At 35.7% G+C, this 25,173-nt stretch overlaps 1 protein-coding gene across 1 annotated transcript; it reads right to left on the reverse strand.

Annotated features, from left to right (window-relative positions):
* LOC109840134 (peroxisome biogenesis protein 5) lies at window positions 444–22,715 on the reverse strand. The gene is given in 16 exon segments (XM_020408652.1): window positions 444–995; window positions 1,512–1,606; window positions 2,353–2,418; window positions 3,058–3,282; window positions 3,679–3,788; window positions 6,773–6,857; window positions 10,084–10,333; window positions 11,454–11,647; window positions 11,873–12,043; window positions 16,409–16,531; window positions 17,499–17,750; window positions 18,094–18,287; window positions 19,813–19,996; window positions 20,064–20,192; window positions 22,487–22,578; window positions 22,581–22,715. Coding segments are annotated over 16 exon segments (2,268 nt in total). The 5' UTR covers window positions 22,600–22,715; the 3' UTR covers window positions 444–916.

Consider the following 25,173-nt stretch of genomic DNA (forward strand, 5'->3'; position numbering starts at 1 on the left):
AGGGAAGCAGAATAGTGGTGGTGGGCATCTAAATCTTGATGAGATTATGATGCAGAGTATGTCTCTCAATGCAGTAGGCATTTTTCCAAGGTGGCGAGTGGTGTTAGCACGTGCATTCACGGCACAAACTTTGAACGGACATAGCGCGCCCTGCAAAGCTCTTGAACAGTGCTACTGATATCTTTACGAACCGACTAACGTATTGAAGTTGGATAATTAATTAGCTACCTGGACTGTGGCTTCAGGCCGAAGCACTATTGATCCCCTCAGAACCACCCGCATGCTACGCTGCTCCCCTACCCAAGATCAAAGGTTGGGAGCCACATGCTCACATGCGGGTGGTTCCGAGGGGAATCGTACGAACCAAATATGTATTGAAATTGGACAATCAGTTAGCTGGCCGGCAAGACTCCAAAATTTTAGCTAATTAAATACCAAGCAACTAAAAAAAGTAGCACATAAACACTGAATGCCCAAAGCATGTATCATCTGAGACACGGATCCATAAGCAAGACATGGATGGATCATGTCATTGCCAAAATATTTGCTTATAGATGAATATGTTTGCAACTTCCGACATATTTGTTTAATACAAAGATGAGGCCTGCTGAATGAGTCTAGTTTGCCCAAAATGGAAGCCCTCTATTCACCTCTCTGGTGCTACAAACCTATCATATATTCCTGTTCATTACGTTCCTCTTTGCCTCGAGGCTAAAATTTCCCAGGCCATAACAATTGTTGGGAGACAAGCATGGAGAACAACGTATTGGTAAATCCAAGTACAACGCTTGCACAGATTTCAGATCTGGCATCGCAGAAGCTATGCTTAAAATCCGTATGGCATTTATATATTTACTAGAAGGACCTTCTTTCTCCAGTTCGGCCTTTGATTTCCGAACTAATGTAGCAGCAGATATTACAGTGGAAATTCTTTCTGGAGAACATCGATATTCCTTGAATCACAAGCTTCAAACATGTCATTCCGAGACGCACAGCTGTGTGAATGAAAGACTTCATATTACTTTCCAGCGGTTCCCCAAAAAGAAGCTTTACAAGTGTAATTTATTGAGATATGGGGCAACAGTGAGCTATTAAGAGATAAGGCTATTGGTGGGATTTGGATCCTCTCTACTGCTAAAAATTAGTGGAGACACCACTACTTTTAAATCAAACTTTGGTTGTTCAATGAATGATTTGATTTGTTTTTGTTAGTGCGAAATAGGAATGGTTGCAATCCACGGGAGGATGATAGGTGTTATATTTGGAATGAGTCACAAATGTCCACAACCATCCATATATAATAAATGGATGGAATTAAGCGTAACGGTCTATCCACTACTTTTTCGTAGTGGAGAGGATCCAAGGCCCAACCTGCTATTATTCAAATCATAGCAGATGAACTCATCAGTCACCAAATCTCTTAACAGCTCATTTTGCTAAATGATGTAGCACCTCATATCCAGTGTGTGTATTTTGTTGCATATATTTCACATAGTTGCAAAATGACATACCTGAGAGATATCCTTAAATAATTCCAGGCATTATCCGCCTTAGGATTCATGGCAAGTGCTCTTACATAGTAGCGAATAGATTCTTCATATAGTTGCTGAACGTAGAAAAGAGGATAACTATCAGACAAATGTACTGTTTGTATTGCTTCAGAAAAGAGACACTAAGATGCAGCAACAAAGCAAAACTAAATTTCCATCCTATTGGGTTTCAGGTAATAGTTTTGGGATTTTTTTTTTTTAGTATAGGGGCTCAAACTGCTATCCATTAATAGGTTTGCATGGTTTATGATCTCTGACTTAAAACAATTCCATGTCTAACTTTCATGTGATTTGTTCTGATAAGGCATCTGCAGTTTGTACGCACCTCAAGATTAAGGGAAACATTTCTCAACAAACTGATCCAAGCGACTAAGTGACCTATAGCATAATTATATGTGCAGTCATGTCACGCTTAAGAACATGCAAATATGGAATTCCTAGCTATCCTCAAATGACCAGATGAATTATACTATTGAATTATATATAGATCACGGTGAATACTGAATTTGAGATCAGGTCTTATATTTTATATCTGTAAACATCCTCTCATTGCGAATACTAAGGATAATCATACACCAAACATACTCAGCCTACATTCACCAGGATCAGAGATCAAGAGCAATCTACATTAAGAAATATGAAAAAAATCAAACTAGTGCAATTAGTATAACAGATCTCTCTGCTGTCAATATTAAATGCTTTCATTAATTGTATATGTTTCTTCATCCTGTTATGTTAAAAAATCAAGATTGCTCTATGGTGCAAATGAATACAATGATATGCGGGTTTGAAAAGGACAAACCTGATTAGCATAACTGATGCCCATGTTTGCCCATGCTCGAACATAATTTGGCTTCAAGTCTAGTGCCTGTACAGCCAAGAAAACAAAGAAAAAGAAATAAGTTGTAGGAAGATGCGTAAAATTACCCAAAACTGCTAATATACTATGACACAACAGAAGTATTGTATGCCTAGAAGTGTCCCGACAGCAGTTCAACAACCAAAACCAAAGGAAACTGAACGACATGTCAAGTCAATCCCCTTCCAGGGAGGGAATCAATATTCCCACGTGAATTTTTATCACAACTATATGGATGCTACAACTGTGTACAGAGTTATTTTCTTGAACGATAGCAGATGAAGCACGTCACTCATATAACATCTTTTCGAAAGTAAAAAAGTAAAAACAGTACTGGGATATCGTCAGGTTCTCCATTTTCTGCAAAGACGATGAGAATCATAGAGAAGTTGATAATTAAAAATATGCTCACGTCTCAAGAGTCAAGAGCCCCAACTCTCAATAGACAGAAGAATAAGTGTTACCCATGCATGCAAGTAGCACGAAAGAGCATGCATACCAAAGTTTATGAGAGAAGTGTTCATCGAAAGAGAGATTCAAGTATCCTCAAATTAAGTAACAGAAGCACTCGAGAAATGTTCACATCAAAGAGAGATCCAAGGATCCCTGAGAATAAGTAATAGAAGAATGTGAAAAAACTAGTCTCACCTGCTGATAAGCTGATATTGCTTCTGAACTCTGAACACTATTTGCTTGGGTTGCACCCAGCTTGTTCCAGAGAGAGTAATCACGGGGCTTGAGTTTTAGTGCTGTCTTAAAGGACTCTATGGCTTTATCATATTCTCTTGACAGATTGTATAGTACACCAAGAACAATATGCACATCAGCATCCTCAGGTGACATCTGAGCAGCATCACCAAACAGTCTTGCAACCTGATATAAGAATCACATTTTAAGCAGTAGTGGAGGTACAAGTACATCAAAGCCACTAATAATCGAATATCAACTGTAAGCTTCAGATAAATATTACATGTTATAAAATAGTGAATCTGATTAGTGGAAGTACATTTAGTGAAAATTTACAGAACATTTTTCCATTTGGCTACTTCCCTCTGATTCTGATGAACTCAGGAAACAGAATTAACCATTAATCACTGATAGACATCTGAAGATAGTTCGGTTTTTGCAAGGAAAAGAGGCTATTTTAAAGATATCTGTCAAGAGAACTCCCAAAGAAATTATCTAGTTCACTAAAGGTCTTTAACATAACTCGCCATACATACTTTTATTATAGTTTATAAAATAAAAGTTTCAGAGGATACTACTTACATCAGCGTAGTACAAAGAATCACCCTGTTGAGGTGGAGCAATAGCCCCATATTTGGGGTGATTTTGAAGCCATCTGTAAAGATATTTCAATGCTTCAGGCTGCTCTAGCTCTGCAATTTAAAAGAAGAAACTTCATTAAAATTTTTGAAGTACCTCAAAACAGCAGTATAATACCTCTCTATAATACTGGTCAATTAACTTCTGGACTCGCAACAAAAGAAAAATCAAATTCAAGTGTTCAAGAAATAACATGGGTATAGCTATTAACATAAACAAAAATGTGATTCAAAATAGGGTAATTTACACTAACCCCCACCCAACATCTTTCAGTGTTTTGCAGTAAACCCCAATAACTTTCAAAATCGCACTAGACCCCCAATAACTTTCAGCACTTTGCAGTAAACTCCCAATGACTTTCAAAACCACACTAAACACCCAAAAACTTTCAGCATATTGCAATAAACCGCAATAATTTTCAAAATAACACTAAACCCCTAGTAACTCTTGGAATTGCAGAAACCCCCAATAAGTTTCCCTGTTTTGTCAGATAACACCATAAATTAGAACCAAAAATCAAGATAAAAAGGCATTTTGAAGGGCAATTTCAGCCAGAAAAAAGGGTTCCATACCCCAAGCTGGGCGTGAGCAAGAGGAGAAAAAGAACAAATGAGAAAAGATGAGATTTTTATTTTTAGAGTTGAAAATATAAAAAAGGTCATTAATAATTTAAGATATTTTGGTCTTTTTAAGTCACGTGAGTTGCATGTACCACCTCAGATGTAACCGTGTTACCTTTGCCTGTTTTCTAAAAAAGTTATTAGGGGTTTAGTTTGGATATGAAACTTATTGGTAGTTAAGTGCAAAATCCTAAAAGTTCTTGGGTTTAGTGTGACTTTGAAAGTTATTAGGGGTTTACTGGAAAACGCTTAAGTTTTTCGGGATTGAGTGTACTTTATCCTTTAAATTATGTTGCAAGGATACTCCCACATAAAAGACGCAACCATTTGATCATGATCTATAGTTCCCAAACAAGATTAAACGCCACTTTCTGTTAGGTCTCAAATGCTATAATAGTTGAAGTAAGCAGCACATTATTGAGACCATTCATCTCATAGTAAATTGAAGTCTACAACAAAAGCTATAAATAAAAGGATTTTTGAGTTTTGCACTTGAAATGATTTTAGATTAATTTGAGAGAATCTCAAGTATACTTCCTATCATGAAATTTAACCGTAAAGGGTATTGGTTTCTAATCCTCTCCAATGGAACCAAGTCTGTTATCTCAAAATTATCTTGCATTCAAAAAGAAATGTTAACTAAAACAAAGTTCAATAAATTTTTCTTGTGAGATTCTAAAATTACTTGCATTTGTAAGTGAGCTACAGAAGCTTAAGAATAACTAACAAAAAATGTGATAACTGATATATTTCCTATCCTTAAGAATAGGCCTGTGAGCACTTAAGAATAGGCCTGAGCTTCATGACTCCTGATTGTGGTATCATTGGAACATAATGATCTATCTAATACAACAGTTGTTCCTGTACTGAAAAAACAAAGGTTAAAGCTCACATACGAATCAGATCCCGATATGATTCCATCACTCGAGGTACTCAGTGGGATTCTCTTGTGTAATTTTGCAAGTTGGTCTCATGCAAGTCTGACAATAAGGCAATTATAATAAGTACTACAAGGTTAACAGGGTCTATGTTTGTTCCTTCAAACCCAAAATCTAAATTATGTATATTACTTTGTTTCATTTTGCTATGCCAGATATCTAGTAGAAGCGGTTAACGAAAAGAGAAGTTGACAGGCATCAAAACATCATACAAATTGGCTCCTGACCTTTTTAGTGAACGATCAAGACAGTAGAGATAGACATCATATATTACGTAAAATAATATAATTATTTTTAAAATTCTTTTTGTTAGTTTTCTTTCTTAAACATTATAATCATGCAATATTTCTTCTATGATGCACATGGCTTATCCCTTCAATGAGCAAACATATTCTAAGAAATGTATGTTAATCTCTTTCATCTAAAACAAAACAAAAAAGGCAAAAATATTCCTTAACTTGAATAAAATCTGGAGACATGTCATATGTGAACATTAATTTCTCATCAATTAATGAGCATCCTGTTTCATAGAAATTGGGGATAACAAAGTCCTCGCTTAAGGGCCAGCCTAACCAACTTTCAGGCATCAAGATACATTTGAGGCATGGATGATTATCATAGATTCATAAGAGAGTCTCAACATATCATAAGATTCCTGTTCTTGAATATTAGCACTTCTCCAAATCCAGAAGGGTTCTTCGAAAAATGCCAACTGGCACAACCCTTGGATATACTTCTACTTGCAGTTGAAGATAAGAACTGATGTTTGATAAAACTGAAATTATGAGAGACTGCACTCTCTGTGAAATGTGTTAAATCAGCACTCTATGTCAGAATAATAAGGTCATAGTGTGTATAAATGATTTATGGAGATTTCTTTTGAGAAGTCTTAGACTCGAGATACAGGGTGACTTCAGGATAGAAAAATTGGTAGAAAGAATACCAAGTGTACGTCATACAATGACTATTTTTTTTTTACTTACCTGAATTTTCGACACCATGTTGTCTTAACAACATCAACAGCAGGTGCAATGCAACTAGATGCCTACCTAATGTCTTATAAAAGACAATTAATATGGTTTATGACAGAATTCTATCTTCTTTGCATAGTAACTGAAATCCAAATGAAAAATGACCAACTAGAAAATCTCTTGCACACTTCTTAGAGTTGGCACTGACTAGATTTGTTGAATTGGGTCAACATATCACGACAACAAGATCAAAATAAAAATAAGGTCAAAATTATATGTGCTTAAATGATTTCTGATGGTAATCAAGAAATACAGCTTAATGGAAATCTAAAAGGATTCACATATGCCCTGAAATACCAATCCAAGGATTCACATATGCCCTGAAATACCAATCCCCGTGCCAACAGCAAGATTAACAGTGAAAAACAGGAAGATGGAGTATTCCTACAGAAACTGCTCGAAATACAAAAGACTTGCACAAGTAAATCGAATTACACCCAACACTTACCATTGGTATAACTCACACCAAGTGCAAGAAGCACTTCCAGATTTGTCGGATCAGCTTCTTGAGCACGCATCATTGATGCAATAGCCTGATATATTCATACAGTTTAGGAAAATATTTTTTAAAATAAATTCCCAATAACAACTAAGTAAACATGTAGTGGAGCTTTGATTATAATGTAAATTAAGTTCAATAAGGCATACAACAAAGGGTCTTGTTTTATCATTTGGATGCACCAATTTGAATTTCTCAAATAAAAAGCTAACGATATGAGATTCATTCACCACAAATTATTTTTCATCAAATCAAATAATGAACAACTGTCTTAAAAACATGTCGGTGAAAAAAGTTCAGATAGGAAAACCGTTAATCCGAAGGACCATTAAGCACACATATATAATCATTTGGCATTAGCTGTGCAAATTACAATCACCTGATCATGTTAAATAACAACTAGCAAAAGATAAATCCCTTTCCTAGATGCTGTTTTCAACAGCCATTACAATACAAAAGTTGTTCATCTACATGGGTTTACTATTGTTTGTCCTGCGTAAATGTGTGTTGGCACAAGTTGAAGTCATACCTTCACTTATCTGTATTTGCAGGGGGGATGTGTGTGTGCGTGTTTCTTTTTTCTTTTTTTTAGGGTGGGTGGGTTTGTGTGTGTGTGCGCATGTTTTTTTTTGGGGGGTGGGGGGATGACAACTTTCATGTGCCTCAAATTCATCTTAGTAACCTCATCATCGTCTTTACTATGTCTGCTTTACCATGTTTGTGGGGTCAAGTTGAACAAAGTCGCGCCTCTACCTCTTATCTCGCGTTATTTCAATATGTTTTCTGATTATCTTAAGTTGCATGAGAATAGTACTTGTAAGCAAGAAAGAAAGTCAAACTACAAATGTTAGTTTATGAGATTGTATAGGTGGCAATCCCCCAAGACGTGGACCAGCCATCTTCCATCTAACGAAACAAAGTTGCAGGCTGATTGGCCCACTCAGAATCCGTTGAACATCTTAAAGTGGTCAATTCTCAAGCAAATCCTGTCAAATTACGTGAGGGAAAAACTTCTTTTGACTAGGGCTGGGCGTATTCGGTTCGGTTCGGTTTTAAGCCCAATCCGCATCCAATCCGAATTTTTCGGATTCTCAAAACTCTCATCCAGATCCAGATTTTTTCCCCTTCATCCGAATATTCGGCCCAACCGAAATTCGGTTCGGTTCGGTTCGGTTTCGGTTTTGAACCGAATTAACTCCATTTCACAAAAATCTGGGTAAGTTTTAGTTACATCCAAAACTGAAAAGAAGCAATCAAAACTGAAAAGAAACACTCAAAACTGTACTAAGCCACTTAATCAAATTGTATGATCTGAATATAACTAGCTTAATACACTAGGAGGACCATGTAATTATGTAGCTTTTTTTAGAGAAAGAACAATGTTTGGCAAGCACACACACCTTTTGATGATTTTCGTTAATTTTTAACTGCCTTTTTCTCATCAAGAATTATCTTATATCCTTGACAGCCTATACTATAGGTTAATTTGATATCCAGCACCAACAAGCTGTATTCATGTTATCACTGAAATTTGATCAAAACACTAAATTTATCATTCAACCTCAACATCTTATATTGATTTACGGAAATCTCACTTAACTATATTAGCGTACTCAAATATATGTTAGTATAAACTCCACCACCCCACAATTCTTAAATGCTAAACATTCAGCCATAAATTTTCTTCACACCCAAGGCTCGCAGCTACTTTTTGTTTAAGAATTCGGTTCGGTTTTTTGGGCGGTTTTCTGCCAGCTAAGCTTGCCATAAACAATAGAAGAGAGCACGCTTGAGCTTGTGAGTCACATACAGATAATGGAATCAAACATCTTTGCAGAAGATATGGCATCTCTTAGGGCTGGGCGTATTCGGTTCGGTTCGGTTTTAAGCCCAATCCGCATCCAATCCGAATTTTTCGGATTCTCAAAACTCTCATCCAGATCCAGATTTTTTTCCCTTCATCCGAATATTCGGCCCAACCGAAATTCGGTTCGGTTCGGTTCGGTTTCGGTTTTGAACCGAATTAACTCCATTTCACAAAAATCTGGGTAAGTTTTAGTTACATCCAAAACTGAAAAGAAGCAATCAAAACTGAAAAGAAACACTCAAAACTGTACTAAGCCACTTAATCAAATTGTATGATCTGAATATAACTAGCTTAATACACTAGGAGGACCATGTAATTATGTAGCTTTTTTTAGAGAAAGAACAATGTTTGGCAAGCACACACACCTTTTGATGATTTTCGTTAATTTTTAACTGCCTTTTTCTCATCAAGAATTATCTTATATCCTTGACAGCCTATACTATAGGTTAATTTGATATCCAGCACCAACAAGCTGTATTCATGTTATCACTGAAATTTGATCAAAACACTAAATTTATCATTCAACCTCAACATCTTATATTGATTTACGGAAATCTCACTTAACTATATTAGCGTACTCAAATATATGTTAGTATAAACTCCACCACCCCACAATTCTTAAATGCTAAACATTCAGCCATAAATTTTCTTCACACCCAAGGCTCGCAGCTACTTTTTGTTTAAGAATTCGGTTCGGTTTTTTGGGCGGTTCAGGGGTTCAAACCGGATCCAGACCGGTTTAATTCGGTTTGGACGGTTTAGAGACTTCTTCTCATCCATTTAATTCGGTTCGGTTAACCGATCCGTTTTTTCGGACGGTTTTTTCGGTTGAACCGGTTTGTTTCGGTTTTTGCCCACCCCTACTTTTGACTACTGATAGGAAAGTTTAAGGACATAGTTGAAAATTGTTTGCAGGAAGGTTCCACAAAAGCATAGCATATTCAAAGAAACATTTTTTTTGCTGGAATGACAATAAGAACTTTCTATTATTTCCTGCAAAACAAAATTATCCTAACATAACAGCACAAAATTGCCTTAGTGTATTACATGCTACATTTCATAGTGATCCAAAGATTAGGAGCAGAACATGAATTATCAAATTGAAGTTTCTAAAGGATGTCCTATACATATTAAGGATCATGCTTAATACTGCTTCTCACCAGGTGTACCAGTATATGTTTTTTTGTTATATCTCATGTAAAGGATTCAGGGGAAGTTACTCGCGATCAACAACTATTTTGGCTCACTAATAGAATTTTTGGGGACTGAAAAGGTATATCATTTCTTGAGATGAATGGAGTAGAATCATTGATTAGGCAGACCCAGATTACAAGAAAAGTAAAGAACAGAGATTTCCATAAAAAAATCCAAACAACTAGAGAAACTACATCACCTGTTGATCATCATCATTCTCTGCATGTGTTATTCCAAGCAATCTCCAGCCTTCAGCATTATCAGGGTTCTTCAAAACTTCTGCTTCTAGAGCAAGAACAGCTTCACTCAGAAGCCCTTTGCGGAAAAGCTCCTGACCTTCCTTCAAAGGATTCGGATGACCAACATAGGGGTTCATATCAGAGAAAACATAAACCCCTCTTGAAGCACTAGACGATTGCTTGGAGGTCTTTAGCTGATCATCCACATACCTACAATTAACGAGAAATGATAATGAAAAATTGCTTGGAGGTCTTTAGCTAATCATCCACATACCTACGATTAACAAGAAATGATAATGATAAATTACTCACAAAAGGGGGGAAACTTCCAGAATACATATATGGCTTCAACAATCAGTATCAATGTTTTAAATATCGGCCGATAACATTGTTTTATAGACGAGTTATCGGTTTTGGACCCCCGTTGCTGGGATAATTGCAATTTGTATCGGTGGGCTGTTTATTGGTGATAAATCGGCGACAAAGTGATATATGCCGAGTTTACCAGTAAAAAAAAATCAGAATTATTGCTCAAGTTATGTTTAGATTGGCTTTGGATTTTGAGCCATAGGCACATAACTAACACACTATAACTTGAATGATTCACCCAAACACTAAATCCTGACCCTATCCTTTCCCAATTAAATTAGCCCTAATGCCTCCTTTTTGTTCCTTCTCCATCTCTGCGCTTAATCTCAGTCGACTACTCGACTTCAATCAAGTCTACGATACTAAGCTGTCCATCGACTTCAACCTCAAGTCTCGACTTCAACATCACCATCTCTTTCCATTGACACCATTGGATGCCCTCAACATCGACTCTGGTGTGTTTATAATTCATCAAGTATGGTTAGATTATATTTTAGAAAATTTTATTATGTATGCACACCATTCGATATGACACTCCGATAAATACTACTTGTCCCCGATATATCCCCGATATGCATTATCCGATATCAATTTTTACCATCCAATGAATCCCTGATTACCGATATTTAAAACCAGTATTAGTATCGTGAAATTTGAAAGCAGAGGTTATAGAAAATAAATGTGTCTAATTGTCTAGGATGGCTTCAACAAACAAGTGATTATATAAATGAAAAAGGACTGTCAAAGTTTACAAGGCTAAAAATATGGAACAACTATGAAATAGCACTTTAATAAAGCAAACATACTAGATATGCTAAGTTATCTAGAAACATCAGAAATGTATGTGGAACAAATATGAAATAGCACTTTATTAAAGTAAGCATAATAGATATGCTAGGTTATCTAGAAACATCAGAAATGTATATGATCAAAGAACTGCAACAATAGAAAAACTACTTACTTATCATATGCATCTATCCACTGGTCAGAAGAACTTTCTCCCAGAACTCCCTGACTGACCTGGTGCCCAAATTCTTCTGCCCAGTCATTTTCGAGATTTAATTTGGAGAATTCATTGACCCATGGATCATCAACTCCCGCATGCTGACTTTCACTAGCAAACTCATTCACCCAATTATCTGGACCATGTGAAAGCTGAGACATAATTTCAAGACAATTCATCAAAAAACTAGTAGATTTTTTTGAATATACGACATAGAGAACTTCAGAATAGTGAAATGACATCTGACATACATACTTATGCAATTCATATTTGCACATAACCAAGAAGGCGATATATGTGAAATTACTGGCCCTCTAGGAATACTTAGACATGAAACATGTTGTTTGACTAGTAACGATTATAGAGACAGGACTTGCCTTTTCCTGAACAAACTGATCAGCCCAAGAGTTTGAATTTGCATTATGCTGTGTTTGATATTCATCAGCCCAATCACCTGAGGTGGATCCAGTAGCAGGTTTGATTTGATTGTCATCAACTATAAGCTCACCACGACTCATCTTTGAAACAAATTGAAGAAACTTTGAATTCTGGCCATAAAACAAATAAATCAGTCATAGCATAAAAGATATAAAAACTCATTTTTTTTATAAGAGAAGAGCCCATTTCTGTGAGCTGGCATCATTTATGAGATGGACATCGTTTTCAAGTAAAAAAACAGACTAAGGATCCCCAGTTAATTGTGAAGAATAAACTACATGAGAAGGATTTAATTTCAGGGTTAGGATTCATCTATGTTGCATGCATACAGCTATGGATACGAATACCACTACGGGTACGGAACACAACAAATTTGTAAAAGATAGGGTATGGGAACACGGCTATATAAATATTTATATACATATATATTATATATTGAAATTAATAATTTATATGAGAACAAGAATGAGAACTAAATTTCCTATAACATTTTTATGTTTCTATTATTATGTGGATTATAACTTGGAAAATCACCAATTTTTTAACTAGACATCCAAACGACCCTTCAAAATAATAATTCAAAACTTGACCTATGTCCAACGAGTGTAAAGTGGAAGTGATGCGTAGGATACACATCCAAAAAATGTTTGACAAAAGTTTTAAATTTAAACATGTGTACGGTATATGTCCAAAAAATGTGTGACGAACCATTTTAAATTAAGACATCTATGGCATAATTGAGTACATGCCCAAATAAATGTATGCATATATGCAAGGAGTGTCAAGGAGTTTGTTTGGGTACGGGTACATGTCGGGTATGGGTACGGGTGCGGCTTCAGATCAAAAGTACCCAGGTACTTCATGAACAAATCCTATCTGTACTATCCCCAGAAATACAAACTAGCCTAGAGTTCATCTACTTTGCTTGAATAGAATAGGCATGCCAATAAAATGACAAATTTTGATATATATACTTGATGGTGGTTTCCTCCCAATCATCTTGTGTTCGCAGTTTCCGCAATTTTGCTCTTTTTTTATGACAAACTAGGCCAAAAGACCAATTTGATCCCTGTACTAAGGCCTCAATACTCAAATTTGTCCCCCTACTTTAATTTTTCTCAACTTACTACTTATACCTCTTGTTAGATGTAAACTTTTTAACTCTTTAAAAATTCCATTAAATAAAGTTTGAAAGGCTACAGTTCCCTCATTTCATTCCCCTAAAAAAGGAATAAATGATTATACACATTTTTAAAAACGATTATGTCATTATAAACCTGTTTACCTATTGAGGTCCATCATCTACTATGCACTGATGGGAACTCTTTCAATTTAAAAGAACTTTCAACTTTGTGCAGATGAAGTTTAGATTAGTGTGAATTCATTTTTTATGTATAAAGAAATTAATTACTCTTTTTATATAAAGAAACTAATTACTCAGTTTTAGCTGCTGGAAAACAAAATAACCTTCAGAATAATTGGCCCTTATCTAATTTAGACAAACAAAATTTATTTTCCATTTTCAAAATCTTCAGCGATGTAAGCCTGCTCTTTTAAGAACAGAACATAGTTTCATTGTAAGTTTAATTTTTTTTAGAAAAGCTGATCTGTGTATTTGTCATCTTCCCGTTCTTCCAACTTTGTTTACTATACATCAGATGATGAATACAACTACATACTCTTTGTTTTATTTCTGGCTACTGATGATCCAACAAGTATACACGAACTCACACGACATAACTTGGAATGTGTATCTTTTTCTAATAGATGATCTTATAAAACAAATTCTAGCAACATTGAGGTTATGAAAATACACATTTTATGGCTTAGTCATTACTGTTGATTCTTTCTTTGTACTACCTTTAATTCAAAACCTTCAACAGTTCTCTCCTGAATATGAATTGTAAAATAAATAACACTTTAATAAAGTACAGAGACCGCTATTGCTATGTTATTGAGGGTAATGTGGTCATAAACGAAATATAACAGTACCACTATTTTAAAAAGTCTCTGCCTAGTCCGCCTAGTCCTAGGCGGTACCATGGCCGCCTAATTAGCGCCTAACGCCTAGGCGGTACCTAGACTGCCATCTAGATTTTATGAGTGTTTAGGACAACATTGTTTGCTTACGTGGACTGCATTCTTTAGGCCTTAGATCATGATTTTCTGTGTTGCAGCCTCCACGTCCTCCAATTCCTTCAAACTCGTATAACCTCCAAATATGAACACCTCCACTACCTCCTCTGACTTTCAACAAAACTCCCTCGACCACCACTTAAATAAAGAAAGAAATCCGCCTAGATACTGGCACCTAAGCTTTCTATAACATTAACATTTACTATCAATTATTGTAATTAAAAAAAAAATCTTTTAGGTTCTAGGCAACGGGCCCAACACTTAGGCCTCCTAGCGCTTTCTATAACCTTGTTAATTATTATTTTGGCTATTTAGCATTTAAGTATGCATGGTTTATTGCGCATCTAAAATTGCTATTTATTTTTTGTAAATTTATATGAATTTAATATATTTTTATCAATTATTATAAAAAATAGCCAAACGCCTAGGCACCGCCTACGCGTACGCTTAGGTATCTACGCGCTAGGCGTGGGCTCAAACGCCTAGTCCGCCTAACGCCTTCTGTAACATTGATTAGCACCCAATTTTTAATAGATGTTAAAAAAAGACTTAAATTGTAACCAAGGTGTGGTACAGGGCCAAAGTTGAGAAAAAAAAGTTTGAGGACCAATTTGAAGCCCCAGTACAAGGAACAAATTGGCCTTTTAGCCGACAAACTATTATTTTTCAGCATATCTGCCTGTCAAAAAGGGGAGTATTTAAAAATTTTGAGTTGGCTAGCTTATTGAACCATGTTTTTAGATAAACTCTTCATGCCATCATATGCTAGTAGACTTTGCTTCAGCATCAACTACATTAACTCTTCTGCTTGAGGAGAACAAACCAGCACACCTTGCCTAATGTATAGCCACAGGCTCACAGTCCTAGGCCTAGATAAAGGAGTGAATTAACCAACAGCCGGTTTAAAATTTTATCAGTGATATTTATGAAACAAACTCTTCCAGAATGCATGACAGAGTGAACCCCAATTACCACAGGGCATGATCTTACTAGAGCACAATCTTACTAGAACTGATGAACAATAAGGATTCATGTACAGAACCCAAAGAAATTGGGATATGAACTTTGTTGGTGATGCTGGTGTTTGTTCTACGAGTGCACAAAAGAAAAAAGAATAGTTCAGGAATTCGAAGTTTGACTTCTGCAAGATATCTTGTGTCTCATCTTGTGTTCTATAAGACTTTTTTCTTTCAAATGCTTGAATTTCCAACTTCTGCTAGTCCACCTTCTTTCCTTTATAAGAAAATCCTCTTTTTTGGGGTGGTGACTTTGGAGGGGCAGGACGTGTTAGTGCAGGAACAATGATTGTTTAGTACTAGGTATCCCTAGGTAACACATGCTTTATTTCATAGGGAACTTCCCTCAAAAAACAATACAATTGTTAATTTTGAAAGCTGTGAGGACGACATGATGATGAACGCCCATCTTTTTAGCTAATCTAAAATGCCCATTTTATTCTGTTTCCTCTTTTTTTCCATATTTCACCCTCTTACATTTGTATCTCATATCTCCTTCCTTTCTTTGTGACTGTTGTTGAATTGCTGAATTGAACAAGACAAGCAGACGTCCCAGATAGCACAGGCCTCAACATACAAGGAACAGCCATTTAGAGAAATGATTGAATATGCTAAAAGACAAAGAAATGGAAATTTATGTCAGAACCACTTCACATTGAAAAAGAAGCGGCCTTCAAAAGTCTTCATCTTTTTATCCACTTGGATTCAAACTATGGCTACCATAAGGGGGGGAAAAAATCAGGTAACCGTGGACTAGGATGATCCACCATTAATTGGTGTACACACCCTCTGATGGTGCATTCCAACCTTATCAAGCCACAACCCCCTCCTCTCAAACACACACAAAAACTCATGCACCTTGCAGGCACACAAAGACAAAGATCATGTATATTTATACATACAAATCGGAGATTTGCAGGATAATGTTAATCAGTACAAGGAGTTGTTAAACAAAAGGACTGTTACGAAGTAACTATTCAGGTCGTGCATGTATCAAATAAGAATGCCAACCATGGTCTTCCCTCCCTACTAAATATGATAGTCCATATCGATCAGATATCTAAGCGCATTCTGAAGATACATATAAACTTTGTAACATAAGATACCTAATAAAGAAAGAACTGGATCTTCAATATTACACATAGCTTATAAGTGAATCTTGAAATGACTCTTAGCACAAACATGCATATAAAATAGCCATAAAAACAGTAGATGTCATGGTATTGAAGCTAGATTACCAAATTATCACGAGATGCAACTTTAAATGACATCAGGAAAAATGATGTTCAGCTTTTTTGCTCAGAAAATCTGGCCTTGTTATACCTGAAATTTTGGGTCATCATTTTGCGCTAATGTATGCGCAAGCATATGAGCCTGCTGTGCTGCTGCTGCATTAGGTAGAGTCATAAGTGTTTTTTGACCATCAGAAGTACTCTGAAATTGTTCCTGTAAAAGAATGATCAAATGACAAGACAAAAAATGAGTTATTCATTGTGCACGACATTTATATATCTACATACCACCAACACTCGAAGTTTGTTCTTCTGGATAATCATCTTAAGATAAGCTTTTAACCATGTTAACAAGACCATGTTCATATCACTAAGAACTCATTTAAAAGGAAAATACAAATAACGTAGGTCACCTAATTGCATTCGCTTCACGAGGCAGTTGAAATCAGTGAGTCGAGATATTGGAAAAAGAGTGCCCATTCAATGGCTGATTTATTATGGGGAAAAAAATCAAGTAGTGACATGCATGACATTTCAGTGCACCACAGAATACTGATTCTCATCAGAACATATAGTTGCATTCTCAATTGATAAATCAAAACAAGGTGACAGAATCAACTGACAAATCAACTCAATAAATTATGGAGACCTTACATCTAAAGATTCTTATATAGAGCAGTACATTTGAAAATATAAAGAAACGACAAACAACAAAGTCTTCATTCCAAGACTTTGGATCAGCTAAGTACATCCTTTTCTCCAATTATCTCTTTTAAGACAAAAAGAAAGGGAAACTATATCCTTGAAAAACAAGTATTAGGAGAAGAGCTTTCTACAAATAGACTGTGAATGTGATTTTAAATTAGACTTGCTTAGGGAACATATTCTGTAAGAAATAAATTGTATCAGGAATGGACCACAACTATATAAAAGAAACCAGAAAAGGATCTCATTTCAAAATGGGAAGAAACACCAAAAAAATCAATCTTATGAGTGAGCTGCCAGCTACTGTTAAGGCCATGATATTATCTCTAGTCCTGATGCTATAGTGTCGAATATATGTTCTGCTTCAGGGACGTGTTACAGTAGAACATCAGGAAGACGGTAATTCTTTTAAAGGATACTGACAACACTACACAATAGACTAATCATCAAACTGAAAACCCAACAAGACCAATTACCTGCTCAAATTCAGAAGCCCATCCATTACTGCCATGCAGTTGCTCGAAAGAGTTAGCCCATGCCTCAGGATTATTACTTTCCCTCTGTTTACTAAATTCAGTAACCCATCTATCCGTAGGATGAGGCATACCAGGCCTCAAAGCACCCTGAGACTCAGTCCAGTACTCTTCTAGCTCTGGATACTGTCCACGTGGAGGCCCCCTCATCCGCTGATCGCCATCAATATCGAGAGAATGTAGCAATGCATTTACCTAGGGACACATATAAATTATATTGTATCAGCACAAAAAGAATGTTATCAGAGCTAGATCATGTCCAGTAACTAACATGATGATAAGTGGCTCAGAAGCAAAAAGAGTATCACATATAAAACAATAATTGGTTCACATAATGTGATTTCAGCATCTTATTATAAAACAGCTGGTGGGACTTGGAAATTCATCCTCATGACCAGGATATGTACAAGAGAGATTAGTTGAATCAGCTGCACAAAGACATCCTCGAACATTAAACCAACTATCCTGAACAATTCCCAGCAATCCAAAATAATTTGCTTGGGCAGACATAGAGAAAATATATGAATTAGTGACCAACCTGCGCATTGATGTAGTCTTCACTTTTATCAGCAAAAATATGACGAGCCATGATGCAACTACGATCACGTATGCATTGTTTGTCGCTTTCCGACAACCCAAGAGCTGGCAATGCTGCTGGACGAAATGGAACACCAGCACGACCGCTGTCCATAAAGGAATGAAGGAAACTAGACAAAACTCTTTGTGGTGGTCCTATGACAAGAAGGAATCAATCAATAATTAAGCATGATAGAAAATTATGAACTATATTACTCAAGTAATACCATGGAGAATAATATGCTGGAGACCGTGTGCTTATATTAAAGTTTCAAGAGAAGTTTCAAGAGACTCAAATAAATTACACAAATGCAATGAAGGAAAATGGTAAACAAAATCGATCATGTTGTACTATTATGCAAATAAGATGTATATCTTTTCAATTTGTTCAGACCATGGCTTCACATTGTCAATTAATTTATGGATTCACACGCAGGACCAGGCACAAGTGCAAATATATAGACACATTCATGTACACATACACACATTACTCAGACATGCACCAAATCTATCTGTGAGTGTATATGTGCATGTGTGGGCAAGTGCAGTTTAGAAGGTGCAATCCTAAAAATAGAGGCCAAGGTACCCCTCCCCACCATTTCTAAGGAAGTTGACTGTGCAAGACCAATAATGAATCAGAAAAACTTCTTGGTTTGTGCAATTATGTACCAAAGGCAATATTCTTTTCATGCCTTTCAATTAGCAAACTTTGAAGAGCACACTAATAGTTAAATCGTTATTTTTAGCTTTAGTCTCTTTGGGGAAAAAAGATAGAAAATTATATCATTGGGAATGAGCGATAGCAATGAAAAAAGGAACTTCTAATAAAATGTTCAAAAGAAGGATAGAACTGTAGTCTCCTAATAACGAGGTAGCCTCTGCAACACCCGTATTTTCAAGAAAAAAGTCCGCAGTAAGTCACACCAGATATTAACGAAGAGATATATAAAACAAAGAAAAGTGCCACAAGATAGCAGCTTCTTCAAACATTAGCTCACAGGAAAATTTCCGCTGAAGCAGAATTAATTTAACAAAATAAAGAGTAGTCAAAGCACAGTAAAAGCTTGGACAAAATCACTAACACATCCTTAAAAATATTAGTGAACTCTCAATTTTCCCCCAAAAGTATTAATTTGCCCATTTCCCCCTTAAACTATGTGCATGTGCCCAATGTGGTCATATTGTGAGCCAACAATCAAATATTTAATATGTCAACAACATGTCAGGGTTTTCCCCCCGCATTTTTCACGGTTTTTTGTCAGTTTGCCTCTTTTTCCCAACCAAAAAAAATCCCAACTACTTTCCTCCAAAGCTTTTTACCCTTAATCCCTTTCCTAGAATTCAAAGATCATTTTTTTTGAATTGCAGGAAAAACAGCTAAAAAATGACACATCAACGATCTGTTAAATATTTGATGATGTTAAATACCTTGACTGTGGCGCTGTGGGATAAGAAAATGACCATATTGGGCACATACACAAAGTTTAAGGGTGAAAATAGGCAAATTGATACCTTACGGAGGAAGTTGAGAATTCATCAATACTTTAAGGAGGATTTGGTCATTTTTGTCCTAAAAGTTTACTATCACCCTGCTGCAAACTCTCTGTCTAAGATTAACTCAAACAGGCACAATGAACCGTAATGTAAAATAAAACGCATAGAACAACGTCCAATATCCCACCATCAAATGTTGATTGAATACGAGAATTGGCTCCAGTGACATAAATCTGTTCAAATTCTGCAAAATGAGGTTCATTTCCCGTGAGCGGGGCATGGGGAAGAACAGAAGGTCGATGGACTTCATCCCAAGCATCTGCCAGATCCCCATGAACAGCAGGACGGAAGCCATTTAGGAATGCAGAGCTCTGTGAAAAGTTGATCCTTTTACAAAGGCCCAGAAGATCAAGTATGATATTAAAAATATAAACTTACCTGAGTATCGGGCTGCTGAAACTGTTGATTGTCATATTCTGACCCGGGAATAGTTGACAGAGGGGCTTCACCCCTAAAGTCTGAAGGCACAGGCACTGTAACAGTGGATCCAGGAAGACCCCTTATTTCCTGTAGGAGCCTAGGAGGGTTAAGATGATTATCACAGAATATGACAGGAGAAAATACAGTCAAGAAAGATGCTTGAAGAATAGTGAATGCATTCATGCATTTATTGCGCATAATGTAAGGCATACAAAATATTGATGGCCCCAAGCAATTCAGTTAGATGTAGAAAGATCAGTACAAGGTTCAAATATGATTTGAAAGAGATTACTGATAAAAATAACACTCATGTTATTTGGCTATCATCATCAAGCAACTCTTCTCCCATCATTCATTAACACAGCTTGGGTATTGAGCCGCACTCTTAACTAAAGAAGACTTGATGGAACGATTGACAAAATATGTTCGAACTACTATCAACTGGAGACATAATTTTTGAATCAGAGGCCATAACACCAGACAGGACATGGACATGCAACATGGATACGGCACCAACATACCAGCACAGAAACTCCTGAAGAATAGGACATGGCAAGGCAAAGACATGCTAATAGCAATTAATGTTTCCATGATTGTATTGAATATTATTAACAATAAACAATTACACATTTTTTTATTTTTTGGAATAAACTTCTCGCTCTTTTTTTACTAGTATACATAAATAACTTAAGTATACAATGTAGTGCTTCAATTCAGTATCACTTGTTATATATATATATAGAGAGAGAGAGAGAGATGATATATATATATATAGAGAGAGAGAGAGAGATGAGCTTATGTTAACTTAAGTGGATAGGAGGCATTGTCCACCAAACTTTAACTATGCCACGTAAGTGTTTGTGGCAGTATTGCCAAAACTTCATGATCTTTTTTCTTTTCTTCTTTTTCCCCCCCCATTTTGATGATTCAGGGGACTACAACTTACTCAAAGAAACTCCAACAGAATATGGCCATCCTATCAAGAAGACACCACCTTTCTAATTCAATTTTCAACAATTAAGATTAAAAATTCTCTAAATCATCTTTAATGTTTTATCAAATTATGGAATGATAAATTGTGTGGGTATTTGCATGCATATGAATATTTAAGTACACAGCATGTTTAGATGCACATCTCGGATGTAGTTGCATCTCATAGATACATTTTTGGACGTTTTCCATGTCCAACAATTGACATGCGGGAGCATCAATTAACATTCTTTGAGCATGTACAAACCAGTAAACTTGCTAGTTACATGAATTGTAAGATTAGAGTCGACAACCATGGATTTGCTCAAAAGTATTCGCAGTACATCGTTAATGTCAATGTTTGCAGTCAACAGGGGATATCATGTTCATTTATCAGAACTTCAATAGTCTTTACTGGCATATTTTTAAGCTACCAAACATTTTCTAGATTATGATTGTAAAAAGCAGCCATCCATCAACAAATTATACAATTAGAAATGTGAGACCAGTGGCGGACCCACCCTTGTTCAAAGTGGTTCACTTGAACCACCTCATACAAAAGTTCTCTATAGCCTAGTGGTATTGCAGTTGGTAACATTTTGTAAGAGGTCTGGAGTTCAAACCATCCAGCCTTTGAAAATTTCTCTTTTAGGCTTCTTTCCTTTTACCTCCCCTCTATTCTTCTTCTTCTTCTTCTTCTTCTTCTTCTTCTTCTTCTTCTTCTTCTTCTTCTTCTTCTTCTTCTTCTTCTTCTTCTTCTTCTTCTTCTTCTTCTTCTTCTTCTCCTTTCATTTTATCCCTTTGTTCTGTCTATCTCTTTAAGGCCTTCTATAAATATTTTTGTTTCTTATATATATAAGTCAAATCATTGTTTAAAAATGATTGTTTTTCTCTTTAATAACCCTTCCTTCATTTTTTTCCCACCTGCTATTATTTGAGAAAAAAATTTAGTGTATATTTTGAACCACCACCAAAAATGTTGTAGATCCGCCACTGTGTGAGACACCCCGGAAAATGATTAAAACTATACGATTAGAGATTAAAGGGTAGATGTTTTACTAAGAGTAAAGCTTTGGCCTTTGAGACAGTAGAAGCACTAAAAATATCCTGGCAGGCACTAGAAATAAGTTGCAAAATTGCGACTTTGAAGTATAATTCCAATATTTGTAATATTATTCTGAGATACTATTCCTTGAGTAAAGGAGCTTAATAAAGATTCTGAAAGTATATCTTCTCTATTTACAGAAAATATAGCTCAGACTCAGAAGAAAAGGGGCTTTCGCCATAAAAATGTCAATTGATTCATTTGATTGTGCAATACCTAAACTTCACAGAATCCTTACAACTAAAATTTCACCAAATTTATGAGAAATTTTCTTCAAATTCAGCAGGGAAAAGAAAGAGAGAAAGACCTGAGTCTTGGAGGAGGACTGAAAGAGAGCGCCAGCGAGAGCGCCCAAGGGATTCGAGGAGGAGGAGCTGCCAGGAACGGCGCAGGCGGCATGACCAGATCCCTCATCGCCATCTTCTCCGAAGCGAACCGGCGGTGACCAGACCGACTTCGTCTTTCTTTTCGTTTCCCCACACCTTTTTTTCCTTTCTTTTTCGGGGTTTTATTTTATGATTTATCGTCCTATTTTATTTTATTTTCCATCTCTTATTTATCTTTTTTTGGGTGTTTTTGTAGCCCATCCTCTTCCATGCCGATCAAGTCTGAACCCAATTAGACCTCTGGGCCACAGGCTAGAATGACTTCAACTTGAAGTACAAGCTGAGGTCGTCGTGTTATATTGTATAATTTTTATGAATTTTATCCTATTAGATCCGAATTTTTCTTATGACTTTTCTATGGGATCATCAAATTTTCATGTTTATAAATGATATTCTTAAACTTTCTATTCGTCTGGTGAAAGTGTTGTTTAAAAGGATTAGAGATTGTTTGTTATGTTGTAATTGTAAATGCAGAAAATGACATGTAACAACGTGTCCATTTCAAATCTGTCATTTAGATATTTACAATTATTTATGGATTGTTTGGTTGACAGTAATTACAGTATGCAAAAGGTAAGCATATCAACTATATTTATAATCATCGTATTCATTTTTCTGCTAAATTGTAATTAGAGAAGATAAGTGCATTAAAAATATAAAGCAGATGTCACCTCATTGAATAAAAGTTTCATATGCCAGCCTAGTAGGTCACATGGCGAAACCATGCTGCTCTTATGTGGGGAGCTTTTGATTCCCATATGCGTCAAAGTCGCAATAGTTATACTTATTGATGTTGTTGTTTTTGTGCACCAAATGCGTATTTTTCTCCAAAAAAAACCACAACTCGTAATATATTCATTAAATTTCCCAATAAAACACATATTTTATTTACAAACAAGTTTATCATATGAGACGTGTGTATCTATCGTGAGTCAATCGTGATGATTGGATGAGCATACCCTTTGGCTAACATTAGCTTTTGCAGCAGGACTATGAGATCCAAATAATCTTGCTGTCAATGCAAAAAGGCCACAACTCGTAATATATTTATTAAAATTTCCCAAAAAAACACGCATATTTTATTTATATATGCAAGTTTATTATATGAGACACATATATGTATCTGTCGGGGGTCAACTATGATGACTGGATGAGATTGCTCTTTGGCCAATAGTCGATATGTGATTACTTTATCAATTTTTTTGGATGAATCTGAGACGAACTTTAAATTTGAGGATTTTTGTTAAAAAAAGATTGAGTCCTTTTGATTGTGCAACAGTTTTTCCTTACAAGTCATGTGGCCAAATTCATTATTTGTCAAAAATAAAAAATACAGACAAATATATGATTATGGATGTAAATATAATAAAATATCAATATCCATTAGGATGCAGATATTGTTAATAAAATTTATAACTTGTAGAATATGATTATGGATGTAAATATAATGAAATATTCAAATCAATATCTGAATTATCGGAATATGTGACGGTCATAGTTTACAGTAATTTTAACCCTTACGCCTCGTTTGGTACGCGGGAATGAGGAGGAATGGAATGCAATTCCCACTTCCCATTCCCTCATACCAAACACACCTATATTTTAGATGTTGGAATGACCATTCCCTAGGAATGATCATTCCCACTATTTGTGGGAATGAGCATTCCAAGTGAGAAGATAAGGAATGGTCATTCCCATTCAAGTGAGAATCAAAAACTAGTTAGGTATTTTTCAATTATATCCATATTAATAATAAAGAATGTTTGGGTGAGGCGCTATGCAAGTGGGTAATTTTAGATTGACAATTTAGGCTAGTATATCATTTTGCTATTTCGAAACTTATTATTTTAGTTGGTATTGTTTTATGGATTTTTGCTATTATGAATTGAGTGATTTTGATACTTTATCAAATAAGTTAATTTATATATCTAGAACTGTGGATTGTGGATATCATTCTTTTTTTTGGACCTATGAAAGATACGATAATCTTTTTTTATTTTTCTTTAATTTTTAAGGCTAAGAAATAGCGAGTATTGTTTAAAAAATATAAACGAAACATACACCTGATGGATAACACGAGCATTAGTATAACACATACCTAGATTAATATAACATATGCGTATATAAAATTATTTAGTTATTATCATTAATGTTTATTTTTTATCTTATTAAAAATCTATGTTGTTGTAAGGGCATTATTAGAAAATGAGATTTCATTCTCACTTGTGTACTAGTGATACCAAACATGAGAATGAGAATGAGATTTCCATTCTAGCTTCATTCTACGAATGCACCCAAACAAAAGAATGAGAATGACCATTCCATTCTCACTTGCAATCCATTCCATTCTTTCTTCCATTCCATTCTCAAGTCTGTCCATTCCCGCGTACCAAACGAGGCGTTAGATTATTGATTTGAGATAGATTTTGGTAAAATATATTCATACACATATCCGTATTTGTATATGTGATTAATAAGTGAATACGAATACGACAAGTGTAGTACCCGAATCATTTGCACCATAGGAATATCCATATTTTTTGCATCCGCGGATCGCAACAAAAACAGGGGCAATTTTCGGGCCGGGTAAAGCGGGTAACGGGTTTCG

This window comes from Asparagus officinalis, chromosome 5 (assembly GCF_001876935.1).
Source record: "Asparagus officinalis chromosome 5, Aspof.V1, whole genome shotgun sequence".
Classification (NCBI taxonomy): Eukaryota; Viridiplantae; Streptophyta; class Magnoliopsida; order Asparagales; family Asparagaceae; genus Asparagus; species Asparagus officinalis.